Genomic DNA, 21617 nt, shown 5'->3' with positions numbered 1-21617 from the left:
TGCCGGAGATATGTCAATTTATGTCCACTAGGTGTATTACACGATCATACTCTCGGCGCGCTTACCGCACAACACGTTGGATTTAGAAGATGATCAACGAGACTTGATATAATCAAAAAGCAGTGAGATCAATTTTTATTGAGGACTGCAGTGGAGACATTCCGCTACATTTGATGTGCACGCTACAAGTGGCAGAACGGGCAGGAGGTGGTATGACAGAAGATAGTTTAGAACGCGTTGCCAAAAGTCCTGTAGCCGCTTCCCAGTCTATCAAATGAGCCCCGCAACTCAGCAGATAACAAAAAAACAAAGCTGCTGAATTTGCTTTGACAGGTTGCAAAACGGCGACAGGAAATGCGCAACGGACCGGACAACAACAAAAAGAAAGCAAACACGAAGTTGACTTTGGAAAAGAGTCATGTTAGCCGCTGCTGTGACGGAAGATGAGCCCTCTAGGAAAACACCTCACTCTAATAGTACCATAGTTTTGGTTCACAATAAGTCATTTCTTACATTCTCAACGAGAAAACAGTGCTGAGTTCATTTCTACCTACTTTCCTTGAACATTATTCAAGCGTATAACTGAATATTAGTGCCATCTCGAAACGTAGTGAACAGGCCAGAACTAGTCCTGTAAAAAGTTAGGGTGTCTAAAAATGTTTCGATACGGTGAAATGAAAAGATAACAAATGAAATAATTTGGTAATCTAACATTCGAAATTATTAGATAGTAAATAATACAATGTGAAAGCAGGCTTAAATAATATTCAAGCTATCGCCAACAATTCCGCTAAAGGCAGGCTACGACGCGTTCATTACAAAACCAATCATGGTAGTATTATACCTATTTTCGTTCTCTTCTCTGATAGGCATCAGTCACTTAACTTGTGTATTTTAATGTCCATACTGTAGTATACAAAACTGTGGTCACTCATGAAAAAATTGCTTTTTCTTAATTAGTGCTTCTCTTTCCATAAGGCCACTCAACACTGCTGAGGCTTTCAATGTAACATTTTTTTTTCCCGGAGATAGACGGCCATACCCGCATGATTTATAACTTTACTCCGCTATCTGAAGGAAAAGCGGAGTGTCTCTTAGAGAACAGTTTCATTTGTCACGGTTCTAGGACCGTTCACAAGTGAGTACCTTGACGAACCTTGAGCCCTGTTTATGAACGTTCCCATAATAAAAAGATCCTTAAACGTCTTCCTAAACTGCTTGCTCATGCCGCAGTATATGGCAAAGTTCACAGGGTAACTTAACATGAGAAAGAAATTTGTAAAGAGTAGTGTGATGTTCAGGACATAGTACGACACGAACTGGACTTTGAACGCGTTGATGAGCACATGTAGAACTATTGTGACAGCAAGAGGGATCTCCACAGCTAAAAACACGGTCACAACAACGATGAGCATCATGGTAGTGCAGTTGCTGTCCCTGAGCTTCTTGCATTCGCTTTTTCGGTTTTCCTTGAGTAGCTTCATTCTCTTTTCCTGTGCACGCTTGAGGGCTCTGAATAAGAGTATGTTCAGAACGACCAGGACTGTGCAGGGGCCAATGTTCACAAATATGACTTTGAACGCGTAATAGAATATGAAGTAGACTTTTGCTGTAACAATCTGAGTCACCCACTCGGCCACGAGCATCTGGCAACCCCAGTGCGCCTCGCCTTGCCACCAGAAGCGCACGTCAACGAAGACAGTGTCAAAGAAACGTGGCAACTGATGGGCGAAGGCCACAAACGCCACCCAGCAGACAGTTCGTAGCACGCGTGGAACGGTGCACCAGGTGACGGCAATCGTTGGATGACAGACGTAGAAGTAACGCTGACCAGCCAGGACCAGAGTTAACCATACTGACGCTGTATGGAAAGAGTTGGGAATGACTTCGTTCATGCTGTTGTAGGCGTAGCAGGTGGCCGCCGGTCCAAGCACATTAGCGTAGTTTCCCAGGGTGTAGATGTAGAAGAACCAAGGCGATGGAATCAGCAAGGTCATCATATCACATATGGCCATTCCCAGGAGCACTATGTTGGTGGGCGTGCGCATATGCCTCTGGGCCAGCACCACCACAACGAACGTGTTGGCGATGATGGTGACCACAAGTAGAGCCGGCATGGCGTAGCCCAGCAATGGCAAAGCGAATTCGATTGGAGGCCCCCGGTTCGTCAGGTTGACCAGCATCGGCACCTCCTCCGCGTGAGGGATCAGACTGCTCAGGTTGAACTCGGCAGAGAGGTTGCTTTCCATCGGGCTTATGAGGCCTGCACAAAGAAAAGAAGATTGCGGAAGGTACATTAGTACGCCTGGCGGATCTTATAAAAAGGGCTCCAGAGCAATGAAACGAGCGTAATTTGTTAGCCTGGAGAATGGAAACCTGAATTTAAAGTAAAGGCCCACGGAATACGAGAAAAAAATTGACCTTAATTTATATGATTTCAGAAGATAAAATACAAAGTTTCGTACATTTTACTTTTGATCTTGAACGTTTAGAGCGCAAGTATGCCAGTATACATACCGAAAAAAAAAAAGACGCGATCGAAGAAAACGTTTTTCAGAAGGAACCTTAATTCTCCAGTAAAATCTTGTTAAAATGGTTTCAAAGAGATTAAACTCTGCAACGTCTGCTCATTTGAAGTACTTGTGTTTGTTTCATGTTTACACTCACGTTCTAAATCTGCGAGAGTGTTTAACCAAAACTCTGTCTGATTTCTTTCTATGTATGTTTTAATATTTTTCGATATATGTTTGAATCGTCTAATTCGCAGTCAAAAAGCAGATGAAAAGGACTTTTGTCTCGCGGCCAGATATTTTCGCTCACATTATTTGGTACGGAGCGTGTAGTTTCTGGTTGTTTTCGCAAACAAGTTAAACAAAGTAACGGTAGTTCCTGATTTGGAATTTGTAAAAAGGTCTTTCATACAAAGCTCACAAATAAAACCTGAATATATTACGCTACAGTTTGTGTGAAGTCTTCCAACCCAAAACATAATCTACTTCGCAACCCTCTTTTTTCATTTATTTGTTATACTTTAGCTATGGGTATACACGCATAATTTGATGGTGTTTTGAAACATGGCCTACCTTAGGGGCGTGCCGTCTACGGGCCACTAATAGTGCCACTATAAATTGCCCAATAAAATAAAAAAAAATGTTTTAATACGGCGATATTAAAACTACAATTTGTGCATTACGGAATTTGTGCGAGACTGCAGCGCTTCAGCTGGTCAGTAATGGAGCTACTAGAGAAGTGTAATTGCCATTAATTATAGAACTATTTGTAACATTAATGTGGCTTTTTAACATTTTTTAGTAAAATAACGCTTAACAACTTTCGCCATAAAACGCCCAGTGGAGTAGAATATACAAGATGACCAAAGTAGAGACAGCATTTTTTATGCCGTCCAAGGACTACCTACGTACATTGTTTTTGAACCTGATAGCTCCCTTCAACGGAATTCTCGAACTGTGTTGATAAAGAAGCAACCTAAATTAGGTTACATAATTTGATGAAAAGAAACACATATTTAATGTATACTCACGATTTGTTCGGGCAGTGCTGAATTTAAAGGTTATAAATATCGTACTGGCTTTCACGATCTAAAAAATCGTTCTCCGGGTTTTTTTGTTTGTCTAATACTGCAATTATATTGGCTGTCGAGCGATAATAATATGTTGGGGGCTCACTACGCCCAGATTTTACTTAAGCTTTCTGTGCCTATAGGTCTATGACACCTGATAGCTTGAAAACGCAGGGTTCGGCACATTAGGTTAAAGCTTCGTGCTTCGTAGTTTGTTATTGGATGGTCTTACGGCTAAGGCCGCAATATTAATAACTGAGGAGCGTTAATAAGTTGCTCGGGATCGACACTTCCTGCGCTTTTTAATCTCTCAGTGATTATAGTCATGAAAAATAATTAGCACTCATAAGGTATAATTTTTCAACTGAGGAAACTTTAATGGTAATGTGTGTGGGGTTCGGCGCCGCTGTGACGGCATATTTCGCAAGCGCGTACCATAAAGCTATTTTCAAACGTCAAAGGGGAAGTTCAATCGCTCCAACAACGTTTTAAGGACGACTTGTTTCGAATCGTACAATTGCTTTATCTCGATAAGAGTGAGGCCTTACATCACCTATGGACGCGCGCGGTACTCCAGCAGACATGAAAACAACCGAATCTGCGCTTTGTCTGCAGGTTGTTTTCGCTGACATAATTTCAAAGGCTAGCTAATTTCACCGCACTACACAAAAATGCATTTCAGTAAATCTGATATCACGGTTAAGGCCACTGTGTGGTGTAAACGTTTAGACTAGGGAAATTGAGTCAGCTGCGATGGGTGTCTGGTGTCTGTACGCTGCAGAATAATAATTTTGCCAGTGAAGTACGACTGTTAGCCTTGACCCTGTAACGTGAGTCACGCAGTAGTAAAACACGACTAGCACTACGGTACACTTCTCATCCAGATCAAAACTGAAAGGATGTATTTTTTTTTATTTTCGTTGCTTGAGAGAGCCTCTGCTGTGACTCCGTCTTTTTGGTAATGTTCCGCGGGATATTTTTAAGGAGTTAGAACTCTGAATTAATTCAAGATTGACTGCCTATGTGATTCTTTCTGTAACGGACTAAAATGAAGGAATGAATATATGACAGGCCTTGCACTTGTAATTCCGAGATTATAACAGACCGGTTTTCAAACGCTTATTATGAAAACTATATTAAAAAAAGAAAACGGTCTGCACCCTTTGCGCCCGAAATATACTCTCATACATAAAAACAACGACCATTTCAAACGGCCCAATCTCCCATGCCAATTAATGTTTACCATGATACACTGTGCGATTGTGACAAAAATTGAGTATTTTATTAGCATTCCGTGCCGGCGCCGGAGCCTGAAATATCATGTGAGCATGTTCATTTGCATAATATATGGCTGGCCCAGTTAAGCGAATTCGAAATTTACATTACACACAGAGCTGATCAAAAAATGAGTCCGCCGAAACGAGTGCCGGGATGGTCTAATAAAGTGGGCGCAAACTCTTTCGAGTGTATGTGTGTGTGTGTGTGTGGGAGGGGGGGCTGGAAGGGGGCAAATAGCCCACTTCAGGAAGGTCAAGGGCAAACGTAAGGCCCTTGACCTTTCGGGGGAGGGGGGGGGGGTCTGAGAGATTTTCTAAAAAGCCCTCGAGCTCGCTGCTTTTTTTTTTTTCTTTTGTAAACTCGCAGTTTGGCAGTGACATATTTTGCTTTGATTCGTTCACTGCACTAATTTGGTCCCGTACCTGATATAATACTGCGAAGTAACGCTAATTAAAATGGCCCCACCCCGCCGACGTGCTGGCATTTTTTACAGACCGAGAGCAAGCACGCTATCTTTGCCGTTGCCCAGTTCACTGGGAAATTATTCCCACTCAATTAGTCCCTTTACTAAAGGTTTATATCGCAGCCATTTGGAAGAAAAAAATGTCGTATTTATAGTGATTATAATTGAAGGCGGCAATCTCAAACTCGCAGGTTATCTATTTCTCTCCCGCTGAGCGAGAGTTCGCGCTGCCGAGGTCCCTTCTTGAGCGAAGAAAGCTCGGAAGTAAATATTAAACTGAAACACCAGGCAAATGAGAACAAAATAGCACAAACTATGTGATACGTTATAAATGCAGAGCTACGCGTCCGGCGGAAATGGTTCGGCGACATGAGATCTTTGCAGCGCATGCCATTTCTAGCGCTTGAAAAATGTATACGGGTGCTCGTAGCCGGTTGCCCGGCGGGCCGCGTGCTTGAGACCCGTGGCTTTTTTAATTTAATGAAAATTAATTTTAGTTAATTTTAATTTAATTCATGAAAGCGTCGCCCCAGAAAGGCGAAGGTTGCGGGTTCGATTCCCCACTTGTGGCCCTATTTTTCGCAAGCTCTCTTTCCCTTTCTCGTACTTTTATGCTAACTACTCGAGATTCACTTTCTCCCCGCTTCGTGCACATGTATATATATATTAAGTACTTTCGCTTAGGTACAACCGGTGGTAATATGAGTTGGTTCAGACGAATTTGTAGCCACAAAAGGTAAAACGTCGCCAATCTAAAAAAGGGGTAATGCCATTACACCTTCTGTCGCATAATACACCCCACAACTTCAGTTCGACGTCCATTGCACTGACTTCGAATTTATACTACCAACTTTCACGAGCGACTTGATAGCCGAGTGCTACAACTTATTAAAATAGCCAATGTACCTGTTACTGGCTACAAAGTATTAAACAATTAATCTTGATATTATTAATTCAGAAAAGGTGTAGCTATTACACCCTTTACACAACAACCCATACCTTCAGTTCACCGTAAAGCTCACTTACGTAGAACTGACGGCCCCAACTTTTACGAGAGGCTTGATGACGGTGCGATATAACACATTGAAGTGCTAAAGTAGCTTCAAAGACTACGTGATTTTTTCTTGGGGTTTTGCAGTAGGGCCGAGGAATCATCAATTACTTTTTTTTTTAGGTCGCTCACACCTACATTAGCATTTTTGATAAGTGGTAGAACTCGGCTATTAAGCCGCTCGTGAAAGTTTGTACAGTCAATTCAACGTCAGTGTGTTGTACGTCGAACTGAAGTATTTGGGTGTGTTATGTTACAAGAGATGTAAGACTATAGCATATTTTATTGTGTGGGATACTTTCGACATAATATGAATCCGTTTGACATATTGTGATGATGCAAATTCTGGGTGTCCATTCAAACCTTGTTAATAGCTTAGCGCACCAAGTGTTCTCTGCACGACGTCTCTGCGGCCTTCGCTTGAACGCTGCTGTCCTTGCTCATAGAGGGTTTTGATTTTAGTTCGAACAGATTAAAAAAAGTGTGTGAGTTAGGCGAGTGCCGTCTTCACCATATCTTCACCATACCCGGCCCGGCGTACATTAAATCGGGGGATAATCGTCCTGTTTATTTGACTAAGAAACTCAAATTGCTTTGTTCACCTCTTGATTGTTGGTTTTAGGGGCCATGTTAGAATTGCAGTATTGACTGCAATTACCATTAGAAGCCAAATCACTTTAAAGAAATGCAAAAATGTAATATGTTTTAGATATTAACTGATACATGTTCGCGTTGTTCCCCCGATTTAAAAATCGCACGCAAAAAGGGCGCATAAATTCCTGCCCATATTCACACTTGGAAGAGTGGCGTAGTCGTTTAGGTTATGTCGCCTCTTGTGTCGGGGGAAAACGCGAAAAATTGTCGATTAATATATTAACATCTATTTTCTAAATGCTTTAAATCGGCCTGGCCTTTACAGTAATTGTCGTCAAAACTGCAATTGCAGCACCACCCCTTTAACAAATAATTAAAAGTTAATCAAGGAAGCTTAGTTCCTTAGTCAACTCACCGTGACGGTTTACCCTCATTTAATGTCCGCCGAGCCTGATAAACACATGATGAAGAAGACAGAACTCGCCTATCACTCATTTTTTTTTTAATTTTGTTCGAATTAAAATTAAACAGCCTGTATGCCGGTACATTGCCACAGTATTCAACATAAAGAGAATCTTAGAAATGGTATATGAATAGTGTATAATCTAATTGAAACAACGACTTGGTCATCAAAATAGTTTTATTGATATGTGCCAAGAATAAAGAGCGGAAACAATCAACTCGCGGAACATGCAGAGTCTGTTGTACATTTTTCCGTTCATGGTGTTCTATTCACGGGTTGTGCAAGACCGTTCGTTATAAACTACTATGTGCCCAGATACGTAGCGTACGCGTTAGGGATGCAAGAAATATAATTGTGCATGAAATGTTGCGTACATTTTGTTGTGCTGTGCACACATCAACAACATCGCGTGCAAGAAAACATTGAAAACACCGAAACCACACCTTGTGAAATCCCTCACAATATAAACAAATTTTACAGGTTTTTTTAAAGTTGAGAATACAACCAACTCCATATTAACTGATAGATTTGTCAAAAGCACTTTCAAATATGTATTTTTCTGGTGAGGTCGAGTTAATAATTGAAAAAAATAACGTTTACTATTCTTGTCTGATATTCTAGAGTAAATAAAACACTTAAGAGTCAAGACATTTACATCTTTACCTATTCGAATTACAGGCAGTGCGCGGGCGAGCTGGTGGAAGTCTGCCATGATGATATTAACCCGAGACGAGGATAGGAGAAATATTTTTTTTACAGTGCAGAAAAACGTAACAGGGGCAGGCAATGTCTCTATTTCTTCCTCTTATGCGCCAGTCTCGGGTTTATATCATCAGGGTTACGTTTTGTGCGCACTTAATTTCATTCCTATTTCAAAAACAACAGGAAGGGTTGGGTGTTAGCACAATTATTTCTGCCAAAGGAAGAGCATGCAATAACTGTTCTTACATTGTGTTTTGTATTCCGAAGTATAAGCATAAAAAATGCCTATCAACCGTGAAACCTGACATTACTATGCTGGAGGTGCCGAAGGAAATCTCAAAATACCTCCAAATAAAAGTGCACGCTCTTCAGTATTCTGCAGTTAATTTTTTAATGCGTCCAGCTACCCTAATTTCTACAGGGCTGAAGTTGCACACACTCAAATTCGAAGCTTTTTTTCGTTAATTTTAATGGTTGTCAAAGAAAGCTAATGCTTGTATTGTCCCGGGGTCTTCGTGTGTGAATTTGATCAGTTTGGCATACGTCAGAACCGGATTTGCAAATGACTCAATAGAAAGATTCGATAGACTAAAATATTCATTAGCAGAATAATCATCTTCCAGATAGATATTATATTATTAAAAATATAGTTTAGAAAGGTGTACATTTCGGGTCCTAATAAAAGTCAAAACACCAGAAGTACTCTTCAAATAGAGTTAAAATCGACCAAAATATCTGTGTAAAAAGATCACCAACAGGATATCATTTTATAAGCTCGTAGGTGTATAGGGTGGTATATATAAAAGCTAGAGTATATCAGTCGTCATACCTTGTCAGAATATGTGGCACTTTTACACAGATGATTAGAATGAAGAACGCGCAAAAAAAAGCACCGAAAAGGGTTAGTCATTCCAAACTTTAATCCTAGGAAGGATTTGCCGGCGGAACGTTAGTTTTGCGAATCTTTAATTAAAATAATTTTTAAAATATAAAAAAAACTATAAAGTATGAGATAACATTAATTACACTGGGCCGATTTTTCTTTCCTATTTTGCAATTAACTTCAAGCAAAAATTGAAGCACTTGTTTACAAATAGTGTTTGGAGAATCATGTTAAACACTATATTACATTAATAAAATTACCAGTAATAATTGAGGTATGAACGCAAAAGTCACAATTTTTCCTCAGCGACAAATATATCACACGACAACATATGAAGCAAACACTGACGGAAACAGCCGGTCCTGCTGCCTTGTGCTTACTGATGTGATCACACACAAAAAAGAACAAAAAGGCAGCTTAAAAATACATACAGACTGCAGAAGAAGTCAAACATTTGACTTTTGCTAAACAATACACTACTTATCAAACAATTAACCACAATATACAATGTTTTCTCAATAGAAATGTATACTCTGTACAGATATTTCCAGGTACGATTGCCGCTTGTCGTGTTGTTTAGATATAAAAATGAATGATGATGCTATGAAGGTACCTTCCGATTGTTCATGTAAAACAAACATTTTATGTTAAGCAAGGGGTGTTTTATCGGTATCACTAACACTAGAATATATATTGAGGAGTAAGAAGTGATGTTCGTTTTGTTTTGTGTTACTTCGCATTATGACGATAAGTACGAAAAGTAAAATATGAGTTGGGCCGTTTGTGCAGGTGTATATGGTTGTTCAACGTTTGTTAGATTAAAAGAAAAGTATGTTTGTCTTCCTGAACACTCTCCTAGGCACATCCTAGAATTATTTATTGAAGAAAAGCGAATAGGGCTTAAACATATATGCACACACAAATACTACGTAGTAGGTCCTTGAACTGTGCCACTTTAGCGTAGTATAGTTCTCTGCATAATCTGTTTTGGAATCCTTACGTAATAGTATTTGGTTTAAATGAGAAATCGTCCCTGTGTGCTTTCAAACGAATTGCTGTTTAACACAACTTCGCGCTTGCTTTGGAACTGAGGTTCTAGGATTATGCTTTGCAGAGACCTATGTCAATATTACAACTTAATTATACGATGTAATATCGTATAATTACATATTACAATATAATTACGCGTGACGATTGAAGTTTAGTAGCAACATGATTTCAGTTCTGTTGAATATAAAAATACGCAGTAGTTAATGTTAACCACGTGTTAACAAAGATAGATGTTTGTACTTTTTAGAAGCCCTGTTCATGATTATTATTTCTTGAGAAATTCGAACCGATACCTTTACAAATGCTTTACAATGCTTTACAAAGGAAGAGTGATGATTATTTATTATATTACTCATCTGTGGTTTAAAAAGTAAACGTAAAGCCCTAATCTAGATGATACATGAAAATGGGGCTATTCGGGGTGTTTGATCTTAATTAGACCATATTTGTTTGTTTTTATAGGGGTGAGAGTTCAACGCGTTTTGTTTTTAACATGAATTTATCGGGCTCGGCAGATGTTAGTTGAAAGGATTAATGTCAGGGTAATTGGACTAACTAACTAAAGTCTTTAAATAAACTTGTTGTAATTATTGGTTTTATTTTTAATTGTCATGTTGGAATTGCTGCACTGAAAGCAATTACGATTAGAGGCTAAACAAATTTGAAGAGCGTACGGAAGCGTAATTTTTCTTTTAGATATTATTGAGTCAATCTTCGCGTTTTTTTCCTTGCCGTTTTAAAAATAGCGCACGAAAAGAGCGCATCAAGCCCTGCCTACCGTAACGCTTGGAAGAGTGATGTAGTTGTTTAGTTCACGTCATCATTTCTGTAGTTGGCGCACCCGCCAAGGAGACACTGCCCATATAGTAACGACGTGATTCAAAGGAGACGTCACTCTTCCAAGCGTCACTGTGGGCAAGGCTTGCGACTCTAGTTTTTAGAACAATTTTTAAACCGGGCGAGAAAACGCCCAGATTTATTGATTAATTACTAAAACACCATTACGTTTGGCTATTTTTTTAGATTTGTGTGGCCTCTTATAGTAATTGTCCTCAATGCTGCAATTCCAACATGACCCTAAAAGTCAATAACTAAAACGGTAATTTAGAAAACTTAGTTAAGTAGTCAACTTGCTGTGAGGGTAATCCCCTCATCTAATGTCCGCTGAGCCTGACAAATACTTGACGAAGGAAGAACAAGTCCAACTCTCACCACCTATTAAAACAAAATCTATTCGATGACAATCAAGCTCCCTGCAAAGAAAATTAGGAATGCGTTCATTGAATATTTAGTAAACTTAACTTGAAACCCGAGGTATCTGATTTGTAACACTATAATAGAGTCTCAGTGTTTGATGGTCGTATGCCGTTCATCATTGAGTACCGAGAGGAGCCTTCGCGCCTGCTTACGACTGAACCCATCATGAACAAGTCCTTGAAGGTTTCTCGAAACTGCCGACTCATGCCACAGTAGATGGCAAAGTTTACCGGATAACTGAGCATAATGAAAAAGTTCGTGAATAAAATGATAATATTCAGGGAATCGTAAGAGACAGGGTGCACGTCCAGCGTGTTGATGAACACATGCAAGAGCACAGTGACAGCGAGTGGGATCTCAACAAGAAGAAACACGGTGACCACGACTATAAGCATCATGGTAGTGCAGTTGCTGTCTCTCAGCCTTTTGCATTCGCTCTTGCGGTTTTCCTGGAACAACCGGAGCCTCTTCTCCTGCGCTTTCTTGAGAGCCCGAAACAGCAGCATGTTGAGTAAAACCAGAGCGGTGCAGGGTCCTGTGTTTACAAAGATGACCTTGAACGCGTAGTACAAGATGTAGTAGGCGTGCTCGGCGAATATGTACTCGACCCACGGAGCCGTGCGCATGTTGCATCCCCAGAGAACTTGTCCTTCCCAGCGGAATTGAACATCTTCGTATATCCTGTCGAAAAACCTAGGCAGCTGATGCGCCAGGGCGAGCGTCATGATCCATACGATGACGCGCATCACGTTGGGCACAGTGCACCAGTTCCTGGCTGTTGTTGGGTGACAAACGTAGATGTACCGCTGGCCCGCCAGCAACAAGGTTAGCCAGATGGAGGCGGTGTGGAAAAAGTTGGGGATCACTTCATGCATGCTGTTGTAGGCGTAACAGGCAGGCGCAGGCTTGAGGATGCCGTCGTAGTTTCCTAGCGAGTAAATATAGAAGTACCATGGCGAAGGCACGAGTAGCGTCATCATGTCGCAGATGGCCATTCCCAAGAGAACGATGTTGGTTGGAGTGCGCATGTGCCTTTGCGAGAGTACCACCACCACGAGGGTGTTGGCGATGATGGTGATTACGAGAAGAAATGGCATGGCATAGCCCAGTAGAGGTAGGGTGAACTGAATTGGTGCCTCGCGGCTCGTTAAGTTGAGAAGCCCCGTGATGTTCTCAGCGAGAGGCACGCCACTCTCTTCCTTCGGCGGTGTGTTGTTGTCGCCTTGGGAGAAGCCGACGCCTGGCCCTGCGTAAAATAAAAAGATTAATCACGTTATAAGCAAATATAGGACTGCCCCATGACTTCGACCTAATATGCAAATATTAAGAATTATACTGGATGTTTGACTTTAATGCGAACATATATGAAAATGGGGGGGGGGGGGGGGGTGAGTTAGACGTGTACCATTTTCAGCTAAAATTCGTTAATTGCCTTTTATTTTATTTGTCTTAGAGGTCACCTTGCAATTGCAATATTGACTGTAATAACAATGAGAGCGCAGACAAACTGAATAGATTTGCAAAAATATATTGATTTTTAAGGCATCTATTGATACATTTTCACGTTTGTTAAACCGTTTTAAAATGTGCACGCAAAAAACGCACCGGCAGCTCTGCCCGCAATGACGCTTAGATGTCACTATCTCGGCAGCGCGTCCTCGGTGGGTACGCCGACGACCCAGGTGACGACGCGACTGCAACGGCTACATCACTCTTCAAAGCGTGATTATGGGCAAGGCTTGGTGCGCTCCTTTTGCGCGCGATTCTTAACCTGCGTGAAAAAAGTCGTGAAAATCTATCGAATAATATATCGGATATCATTACTTTCTCGCAAATTCTTTCAACTTGTCTGCCCTCTAAAAGTAATAGACCCTTTTCAAAAGTCAGCCACCTTGTGGCAATCCCGAAAGCTCAAATATTGCCCCTCTAATGGCGGTCATAAGAGATCATGCTCGGCTAAATCAAGCACCCTCCACTTCGTGAATCGAAGGTGACGTAAAAGGACCAACATCTTTTCTCATTTCTACTCTTTGGTTTCGAAGACGTTCGCTTCTTCTGGTGTGGAGAAGCTCTGTAGCGCCGCCATTTGAGAGGGTGGTTTGACTCTGCAGTGAGTGGTTACACTGACTTTAGGAAAGGGTCTATTGCCTTCAATAATGGGCTTCTAACATAACCCTTAAATGCTATAATGAAAAAATTAACAAAATATCTCAGTTAATTCTTCAACTTTCAGCGACGATTATCCCCTAATCTAAAGTTTACCGAGACTGGTAAAGACGGCACTCCTCTAAATCTAAACTCTATTTTTAATATGAGATCCGTTCAAATTAAAATAAACGCCACGTATATTTAAAAAAATAACGCAGAACGAAAAGGTTAACTTTGTTCTGCACTTTGTCTGGCCAGCATTCAGCTTGGTGTGTCTTTATGCGTTTATTTTACTCGCACAACTAAGTTCGGTGACCTTAATGATTGCACATAACCTTCCTTAATATCAGGAGGGGTGCGCTAAAAACGGAGATGCACTTTATAGCGCATTTCTAACTAACGCCTAAAGGTACCTACTCCTCGTTGTTGTGATTGCTACGTAGGTTACGGAATACTTTCTGCCGTAAAGCTGATATTCATGCATTGGTCCAACGTGTTTAAAATTTGAAGCACCAGACGATAAGCATGCAGTTCCATACATTATTCATAAAAGAGTTCATAAGTTGTTTCAAGTAAGTTGCTTTAAAAATCAGTGCACTTTTTTTTTTCTGGTCAATACTCTTAGGTATGGTTCCGGAAAGTGGCACATCTACAATGATTTTTTTTTTATGTAGAACTAAACAAATGTAATTTCATGACGTGGAAGCGGAGTTGATAACAGAGATTTAAATCTCGAAAATTAGAACCTATTTTTTCTAGGAAATGTAAAGGAATCCTTATTATAATAAATGCCACAAAAGCGTTTTTACAATTTTTAAGGATAAATTTCACAGATAAATTAAGCGAAATTTATCTTCAGGTGTTGCGAACTTAAAACATTGAAACGCGAATTCAAGCTCGACCATGAACTATGATCTGCACCCATTAAAATATGTTTAATGCATACCATGGGTGGTTAAAAAGTTGAATCGTGTATACATTTATATGAGCCAATCAGTGTTAAAATTCTGCACAAGTCTATTCACATGAAACATGCAAGTTTATATTTTTCTTGCCTTCTCTTGCTCATATATAAGTTGTTTTTTTTTATTTCGCCTTCTCTTGCGTATTTGTTTGCGCCTTTTCTTGCTCATATGCAAATACTACACCCTGTCGATATTAATTATCGCTTCAAAAACATACAAAACTTTTTTTTTTGCTATGGGTTTGGAAATGTTGTTTGTATATATCTACCAGAACTACAAAACTGGCAAGATGTCAGCTGGAAACTATTTTCTCTCATGAATTCAACGACACTCTAGAAAGCACGAAAAATACATTTTTTGGAACCAAATAGAAATGTAACACTATCATTTATGAATTCAATCATAATTTTGCCAAACAAAGTGACTGCAGATTTTAAAGGAGGTGTATATTATTCGTCGAAAAGCACACTACACCAATATTTGCATATTAGTCTAAGCAAATCATGCGATTCTTTGCAGATGTCTATACAAATTTTAAAAAATGAAAATCATCAACATAAACGAATTTAAATACCAAGGAGGTCCCAGAAAACACCGGTTGCTTTTAATTATTGAGAATAAATTATTCACTTTCACTATAATTTCCCTGTGATAGGGCGAAGACTACCTCGCATGCAAACACCAATATTTAGCCAGTATAATCTTAGAAATCTTTGAAGTAAAATGACGCTACCCGCATCAAGCAAACTATTAATATTCGGTTGCCTACGAGATCATAGGATCAAACAAGAAAATAACCAAGAGCCAGTAACGATGGAATCAGCCCCGACTTCATTATAAGCAGCTTAATGTTTTGAACTTCAGAAATTTTACAACTAAATTTGTTTCATGAAGCAGCGTTCCGCAGAATAAATGAATTAGTTGAGGGGTATGTTTTTATTTTAAAAGCACTCATTCCTTCACACTATGTAGGAATCAACAACACTTTGTACGACCTAAAAGCAGACACATTGAATATATACGCATATCAGATGCAGTCAAGTTTGTTAATTGCGATTGGTCTTGATGTTTCACTGATTGTGTGTCGCAACGTTAGATTACTTCATAAATATTCCAAAGGTGCATCAATATAACAAACTGTAAGATAGTATGTATTGTAAGAAACTAATTTGATAATTCCGCCAAGACTGTAGTACTTGCAATATTTTAAAGCTTAATCTATAGTAATGCTGGCTTGTTAGAAATAAGGAATAACTATATTTTAACATCGAAAATCCAAATGAATACATAATTAACACACAAAGGGCAAACATTTTGAACAATACTTCCAAACAAAAAAAAAAGAAATATTTCCATAAAATCAGATTAATCAAACCTTTCTTTATTCAACTAAAATAGCTCGGAACGTCAAATTCCCCCCAGTGAATGTCGCGCCTTACACAAATTTTCGAGTTAGACAAGTTGTGCATTTTTTAGGCACGCAGCGCGAAGTAATATTATGTGAAGTCTCGATCTAGACATTACAGCGTTTATCGGAATTCAACCCCGTCAGCCCATTGAGTCAATTTATTAACTCCAGATACACTATTTCTTGTTTTTACCGCACAAAAAAAACAAAAAAAACGACAGAGTGATTATCACATTGCCGACTATTTCTAGCATGGGTACGCAGAAGGCTGACCATTTTATTGAGGATCTATAAGCTACACGCAACTCAATTATTTTACGTCTCTTAGCTTACTTTTTTATAATGCGGAATAGCTGCTTTCCCCATCATTCCCGAGACTTAGCGTAAGGCAGTGTGTCTCTGAATAACCATCCTGGTCTCGGCGTCCGTGCCGAATGTGCATAAAATAAATAGTGAACTTTGTCCACAAGGCCTGTAAAGCCGATCACTGACGGGCTAAAACAAAGTACCTGATCTCCAACTCCACCCCCGATGGCTAAGCAGCTGTCCCGCTTTAGAATATTCTACAGCTGCAAGTTCATATTTAGGACATGCGAGCATTGTCAGGAATACAGGAACCAGAACGCTCGCGCTGCAAACAGGATTAGCACATGCTATAAAACAAATTCTACAAGCATGATGCCATCGGCAAAACAGTGCATTCGTCTATTGAGTGAAGCAGCAGGGGTTCTTAAAGCACTCGCTCTAAAGTGTGAAAATTTCTTTATGTAAACAAGGAACAAATCAAAACTTCAAATAATAACGAATTTTTTTTAAAGGAGGTAAAAGGTTAAGCTTACCTGAAGTATGATTGCCCGTCGTTTCATCTTGATTGCCTTGGAAAAGTATGATCGCATTAGGCGTCCAAATTTGGGTTGGACACACCTTTGCACGGAGGCCGACAAAACCGCTGCTGCTGCAACCCAACTAAAGTGAATTTCTGAGATTTAGGTAATATGGGCGTTCACACGTTGTACGGCCGAAATATTGAAAAAGCTCCAACCACTACGGTACTACACGAATATAAAAGTGCGAGTGTTGCATATTTAGAAAAACATGCATACTACCAGACCTGTTATATATTCTTTATTAGTTCAACAGTCACTCACGTCTCATGCAACAAATACAAGGCGTTAAGGTTTGCCGTAGGAAAACTCTAATAATCAAGGCTTAAAATGAGCGTGCACAAGTATAAATTAACCTAATATTGCGTTGTTTGTGTACCGGCTCTTGGGGATGATTTTAGTATCCTCGGAGAGGTGAGGTTTATAAGTTACTTCACATTGCCTTCTGATTCTAAAGAGAAATAACAAACAAATGTTACAGTGTAAGAAAACAGCTGAAAATTAATTAGATTGTTGTATGGTTAGTTATTACAGAACATCAGGAAGACGTTCAACACTATGTTAATCGGGATGTCAACCAATAAAAGATAAAAAATTCAAGATCTTGACACATATTTGGCGCTCCGTTTTATTGCTGCATCTATTTCATTGTAAAATAAAAAATTTGTAAGAAAAAACATTTTTTTTTCTTTTTGCTGAGAGTGTTTTTTGCTGATATAAATCACACATGCGTATACAATGTCAGTTCTTGTTTTGAGGATAGTAGGCTTCGGCAGATGTCGGCTTATAGAGAGCTTTTGCCTTTGTCATATGTTTTTTTATTCAGGTAACGTCATGTTCTCAAACTTTGGCGTCCTATCCCAACTGCTAGCGTCACAATTTAGCGGAGTTCGAGCATTTTGAGATGCATAGTTCATTTACGCGGGCCGAAAAACAGTTTTTTTTTTCTCAGAAATGCCCGTGAATTTGTGAATATGATCCACGGGCATTTCCGGGAAATCCGTGAATATGATCAGCCCTTCAGTGAGAAGACATTCCGTTTTTCACCGTAATGATTCAGCGTAGCCATAAACTGACGCACTAACAACATTAACCATGTCCTGATTAAAACTTCCTGTGAATGAAGACCGCTTTAGTTTTCTCCTCAAGTACGGTGAGCAGGCTTTCTAAGAGGTTATTTTCTCGCTCCTTTAGAGGGCAATGGTTTGGTTTGAGTCTGCTTGGTTATGAGGTTTTAGCTTTGTTAGTGATCCACTAGATAGCCGCGCTCTTCCTCCAATTTTATTCGCGGTCGCTGTTTGTTGCCGTTAAGTAAGCGCACCGTCCTCATACGCACGTCACACATTTTCTGAGGCGAGTGTCGGTAAGAATAACTGACTTTCCACATGATAACCTGGTGGCCACTGGGAGCAAGGTTTTTAAGTATTCGATTAAGAGAGTGGAGTTTCTAAACACATTTCTTCAGCCTTTTAGACTGCCATTTTTTTAAGCCGAAGTGAATGAGGGAGAAATGATGTGTACTCTCTCGCCATTGTCGCTGTCAAAATATATTGAAGGCAGCGAGAATTCGAACGGTGCTGTATTCAATTGTAACGTTTACGAAATTGGCAGATGATCCGAAGTGTACAATGCAGTTTCTGCTTCGACGTCTGTTTCTTCTTATGCGCAATGAGTAATTATTTTTTCTAACATTTAAATTTTCCAAAGCCACATTAAGCACGGGCCGGACTCACGATTCAGCGCTGTAAGCTCAGGCTCAGAGTGCAATCTCTAAACCTATTCGGTTTACCAAACTAAGAATGGTTATCCGAACAAGCCCATTATAAAGATTGGATAGCTAACTCCAACAGTGAAGGACCATTTCTGAGATGGTGAACTATATGCGGAAACATGTCAATATAAAGAACATGAAGGTTTCAAGAATGATTAAATAAAAGTAAGGAAACTGGGGATTCGCCAGGATCACGTGCGCGCACTCTAGGAATCGAGCAAAAAGCGGTACTAAGGGTATACAATTTACCAGGGGTGGTGCCAGGAATAGGATGTATTTGAGATATTCCCGAGAAATGCAAAGCGGATTGAGAAGGGCGCCGAGCCAAACGTATTCAATCTTTCGATCTGTTCAGGAGCGAATGGCAAAAAACATCCCGGTATAAAAATTTGAGAGAGGAACAAAATATTTTTAAAAAAACATTAAGAATGCACTGCACCACCGTGAATTTATATACCTAATTATATCAGAGACTGCACAGTCAGAAAGTCGGTATTTGGCTTTTTTTTAAATAAAAATGGAGACTCTTAAGATTCATCTAACACCCAAGAAATATTCTGATAATAACATTGATGTGCAGTTATTTAAAAGTATATTTGCATTTAACTCTTTTTACATTTCGCTTCTAAACATACTAGTTGCGTAACCTTATCAACGCTTCCCGATTTGCCAAACTCATTTCCTCTGGCAAAGTGATTTGCTATCTGCGTGCGTGCCGCATCCTATACACTGCATGGATGAACGGCCGCGGAAATTCTCGATGACCGCAAGGAATTAAACAATCCAGAGTGAAGATAGAGTGAGTAGGCAGGCAAGCTGGCTGATGTTACAGATTTTTGAACAACCGGAGACCGCAGACAACGAAAAAATTACACCATCTTCCCGAGGGGAACCGGGGGGTAATGTGGAGCATAGCGGATCGTTGTTAACGGTGTTATTAACGGTGTAAGTAACGTTGTTGAACTTCACGGTCCCGAATCTCAGGTTCTGCTGCTCGACGTTCACGAACCAACGCGGCTTCCCGTTCTCGAAGGTCGGGTTCCGCCGCTCGCTTCGTACGTTTACGTTGAACTTCACGGTCCCGAACCTCAGGCTCTGCTGCTCGACGTTCACGAACCAACGCGGCTTCCCGTTCTCGAAGGTCGGGTTCCGCCGCTTGCTTCGTACGTTTACGTTGAACTTCACAGTCCCGAACCTCAGGTTTTGCTGTTCGACGCTCTCGAACCGCCGCTGCTTCACGTTCTCGTAGTTCAGCATCCGCCGCTCGACGTTGACGAATGGACGCCGCTTCTCGTTGCCGTAGTTCAGGGTCGGCTGCTCGCTTCAAGCGTTTGCGCTCAGCGTCGCGTGCCCTTCGCTGCGCAGCTTTGTCGTCAGTGGACGTAGCGTTGCTGTTAGTTTGTGGGGTGGTGCTGACGCTTGCTTGCGCCAACCCACTTACTGACGGGACTGTTGCTTCCATCACACTTCATCGGAAGAACGGAGTGAAGTGGAGCCAACAGCGGTGAACTGAACGCTGCTTATATTCACACTTGAAGAAGAGGAGACTAGAGGAGGAGAGTTGCGCATGCGCGCGCGGTGTGAGTAGAAGCGAACGCACGCGAAGTGCACGCAGCTGGTAGAGAGAGAGAGCGGAGAGAGTACCGCGCAGCTATTGGAGAGAGGGAAGGAGGAGAGTTGCGCATGCGTAGTGCGAGTGCGGACTACGACGCCGCGGGACATAGACCCGAGCAAGAGATGCTCCGCATCTAAAAGGGAAAACCACACAAAACGTCTAAAACGCAGCCTCTGCAGTTCATTGGCTGCGTTTCACACGTTTTATGTGTTATCCCCTTTTTCGTCGTCCGTCGTGTCCGGTTTTCAAAAATATTAAACAATCCAATCATGTGTTGTCCCCTTTTTTCTTCTCCTTTTGTCCTACATCTCGGTTTTTATATTGTTGAAAGTTCACCCGCTCGCTTGCATCTTCTCTTTAATTTCTATACCAAGGGACTTCATCTAGTCGCACCAGTGCACTCTATTGTTGCCGTGCGTTCCGTACAAGTTTGGTGGGCACACACAGTGCTTGACGCGCTTAAACTGTGCCCAAGGCAGCACTATCCTGACAGCATCCAATGAACTTATTTATGACGTAGCACTGAACTGAACTGCCCAAACAGGAAAGGCCTCTCGTCCAAGTTCCAACATCAAGGCTCGACCGGAGAAGCAGTTTTGCCTTACGGCTAATTTACGCTTTTCACCACACTCTCGCACCCCTATTCCGCATACGTTCACCGAAAATACGTGGTCTACTTTTAAGCTACGATTTCGAGTTTCAGTGACGGCCTCCCCTGCCCCGGCTGTTGTAATGAGCGCTAGATAATGGAGTAGTTCTTCGAATACCGTAGGGTAACGCTCCCTCCAAATAAGGCCTAACTCAGTGTGTCGTATAAGTTTTGTGAGCACTGTATGTTTGCTCTTTCGCAGGGCACAAGGAAAGCCAATAATTGGAATTTACAAACCGCGCTAAGGAAATGAAGTACAAAACAAATATAGTTCCACTCTAAAAACTTGTAGACAATAGAGGAGTAAAACGTGGGGCTGAATTCACTTTACTTAATCTACGAAGAGTTAGTTTTTGAGCTGAACGGCCTTTTGGACATTTTTATTCCACAAGCACGCACCGCAGATCGCAGTGACTGGTTCACTGCATGAGTTGCAGAGATGTTGGTGCGTAGGCATGTATAGGAGCGGAGACGAATATCAATCCTTTGTACGTCTCGAGCTTGAAGATATAGTCTGTGGCAGCGTAAGAACAGTAGAAAGTTCGCTGCTTACAAAAAACAAGAACGGTTCACCAATGTGCATATGCTCATTCGGCAAGAGGCAGAAGGACGTGTTTTAATGGCCCCTAATCTTAAAAAAAGGTCCCTGAACGATGACGTTTGCTTTTTCTAATGTCAGACAAAAGGTGCGTTGAAATTGTAATGCCATTTCTTCCTGTAATCGTAAAGGACGCGCCCCTCCCGTGCTCCTTATATTGTAACAGACTGTGGTGTGAGATAGCGTCAACTTGCTCCTAACCTAACATATAGTGATACAAATTAATCTGGTGCATCCTTGAAGTAGCCCTTCGCTCAT

General features: G+C 40.8%; 2 protein-coding genes across 2 annotated transcripts in view; both read right to left on the bottom strand.

Moving 5' to 3' along the window:
- Positions 1 to 120: 120 nt before the first annotated feature.
- The window catches only part of LOC8032821 (sex peptide receptor), a 43438-nt gene continuing 21941 nt past the window's right edge, over positions 121 to 21617 (bottom strand). Inside the window, exon 2 of the mRNA XM_040209345.3 lies at positions 121 to 2263. Coding sequence (XP_040065279.1) covers positions 1095 to 2263 — 1169 coding nt within the window. The 3' untranslated portion in view covers positions 121 to 1094. The remainder of the gene's footprint in view (positions 2264 to 21617) is intronic.
- Positions 11396 to 12551, bottom strand: LOC120839115 (sex peptide receptor). Its single transcript, XM_040209346.3, has one exon. It carries the CDS (start codon positions 12416 to 12418, stop codon positions 11396 to 11398), a length of 1023 nt encoding a protein of 340 aa, XP_040065280.1. The 5' UTR covers positions 12419 to 12551.

The sequence above is a fragment of the Ixodes scapularis genome, unplaced genomic scaffold (genome assembly GCF_016920785.2).
Source record: "Ixodes scapularis isolate PalLabHiFi unplaced genomic scaffold, ASM1692078v2 PGA_scaffold0__279_contigs__length_252992795, whole genome shotgun sequence".
NCBI lineage: Eukaryota > Metazoa > Arthropoda > Arachnida > Ixodida > Ixodidae > Ixodes > Ixodes scapularis.
The sequence above is the reverse complement of the archived record's forward strand: the minus strand, read 5'-3'. Positions and strand labels throughout refer to the sequence as shown.

Coding starts and splice junctions, on each gene's coding strand:
- LOC120839115 (XM_040209346.3), bottom strand. CDS start 12,418: ATGCCATTTCTTCTCGTAATCACCATCATCGCCAACACCCTCGTGGTG.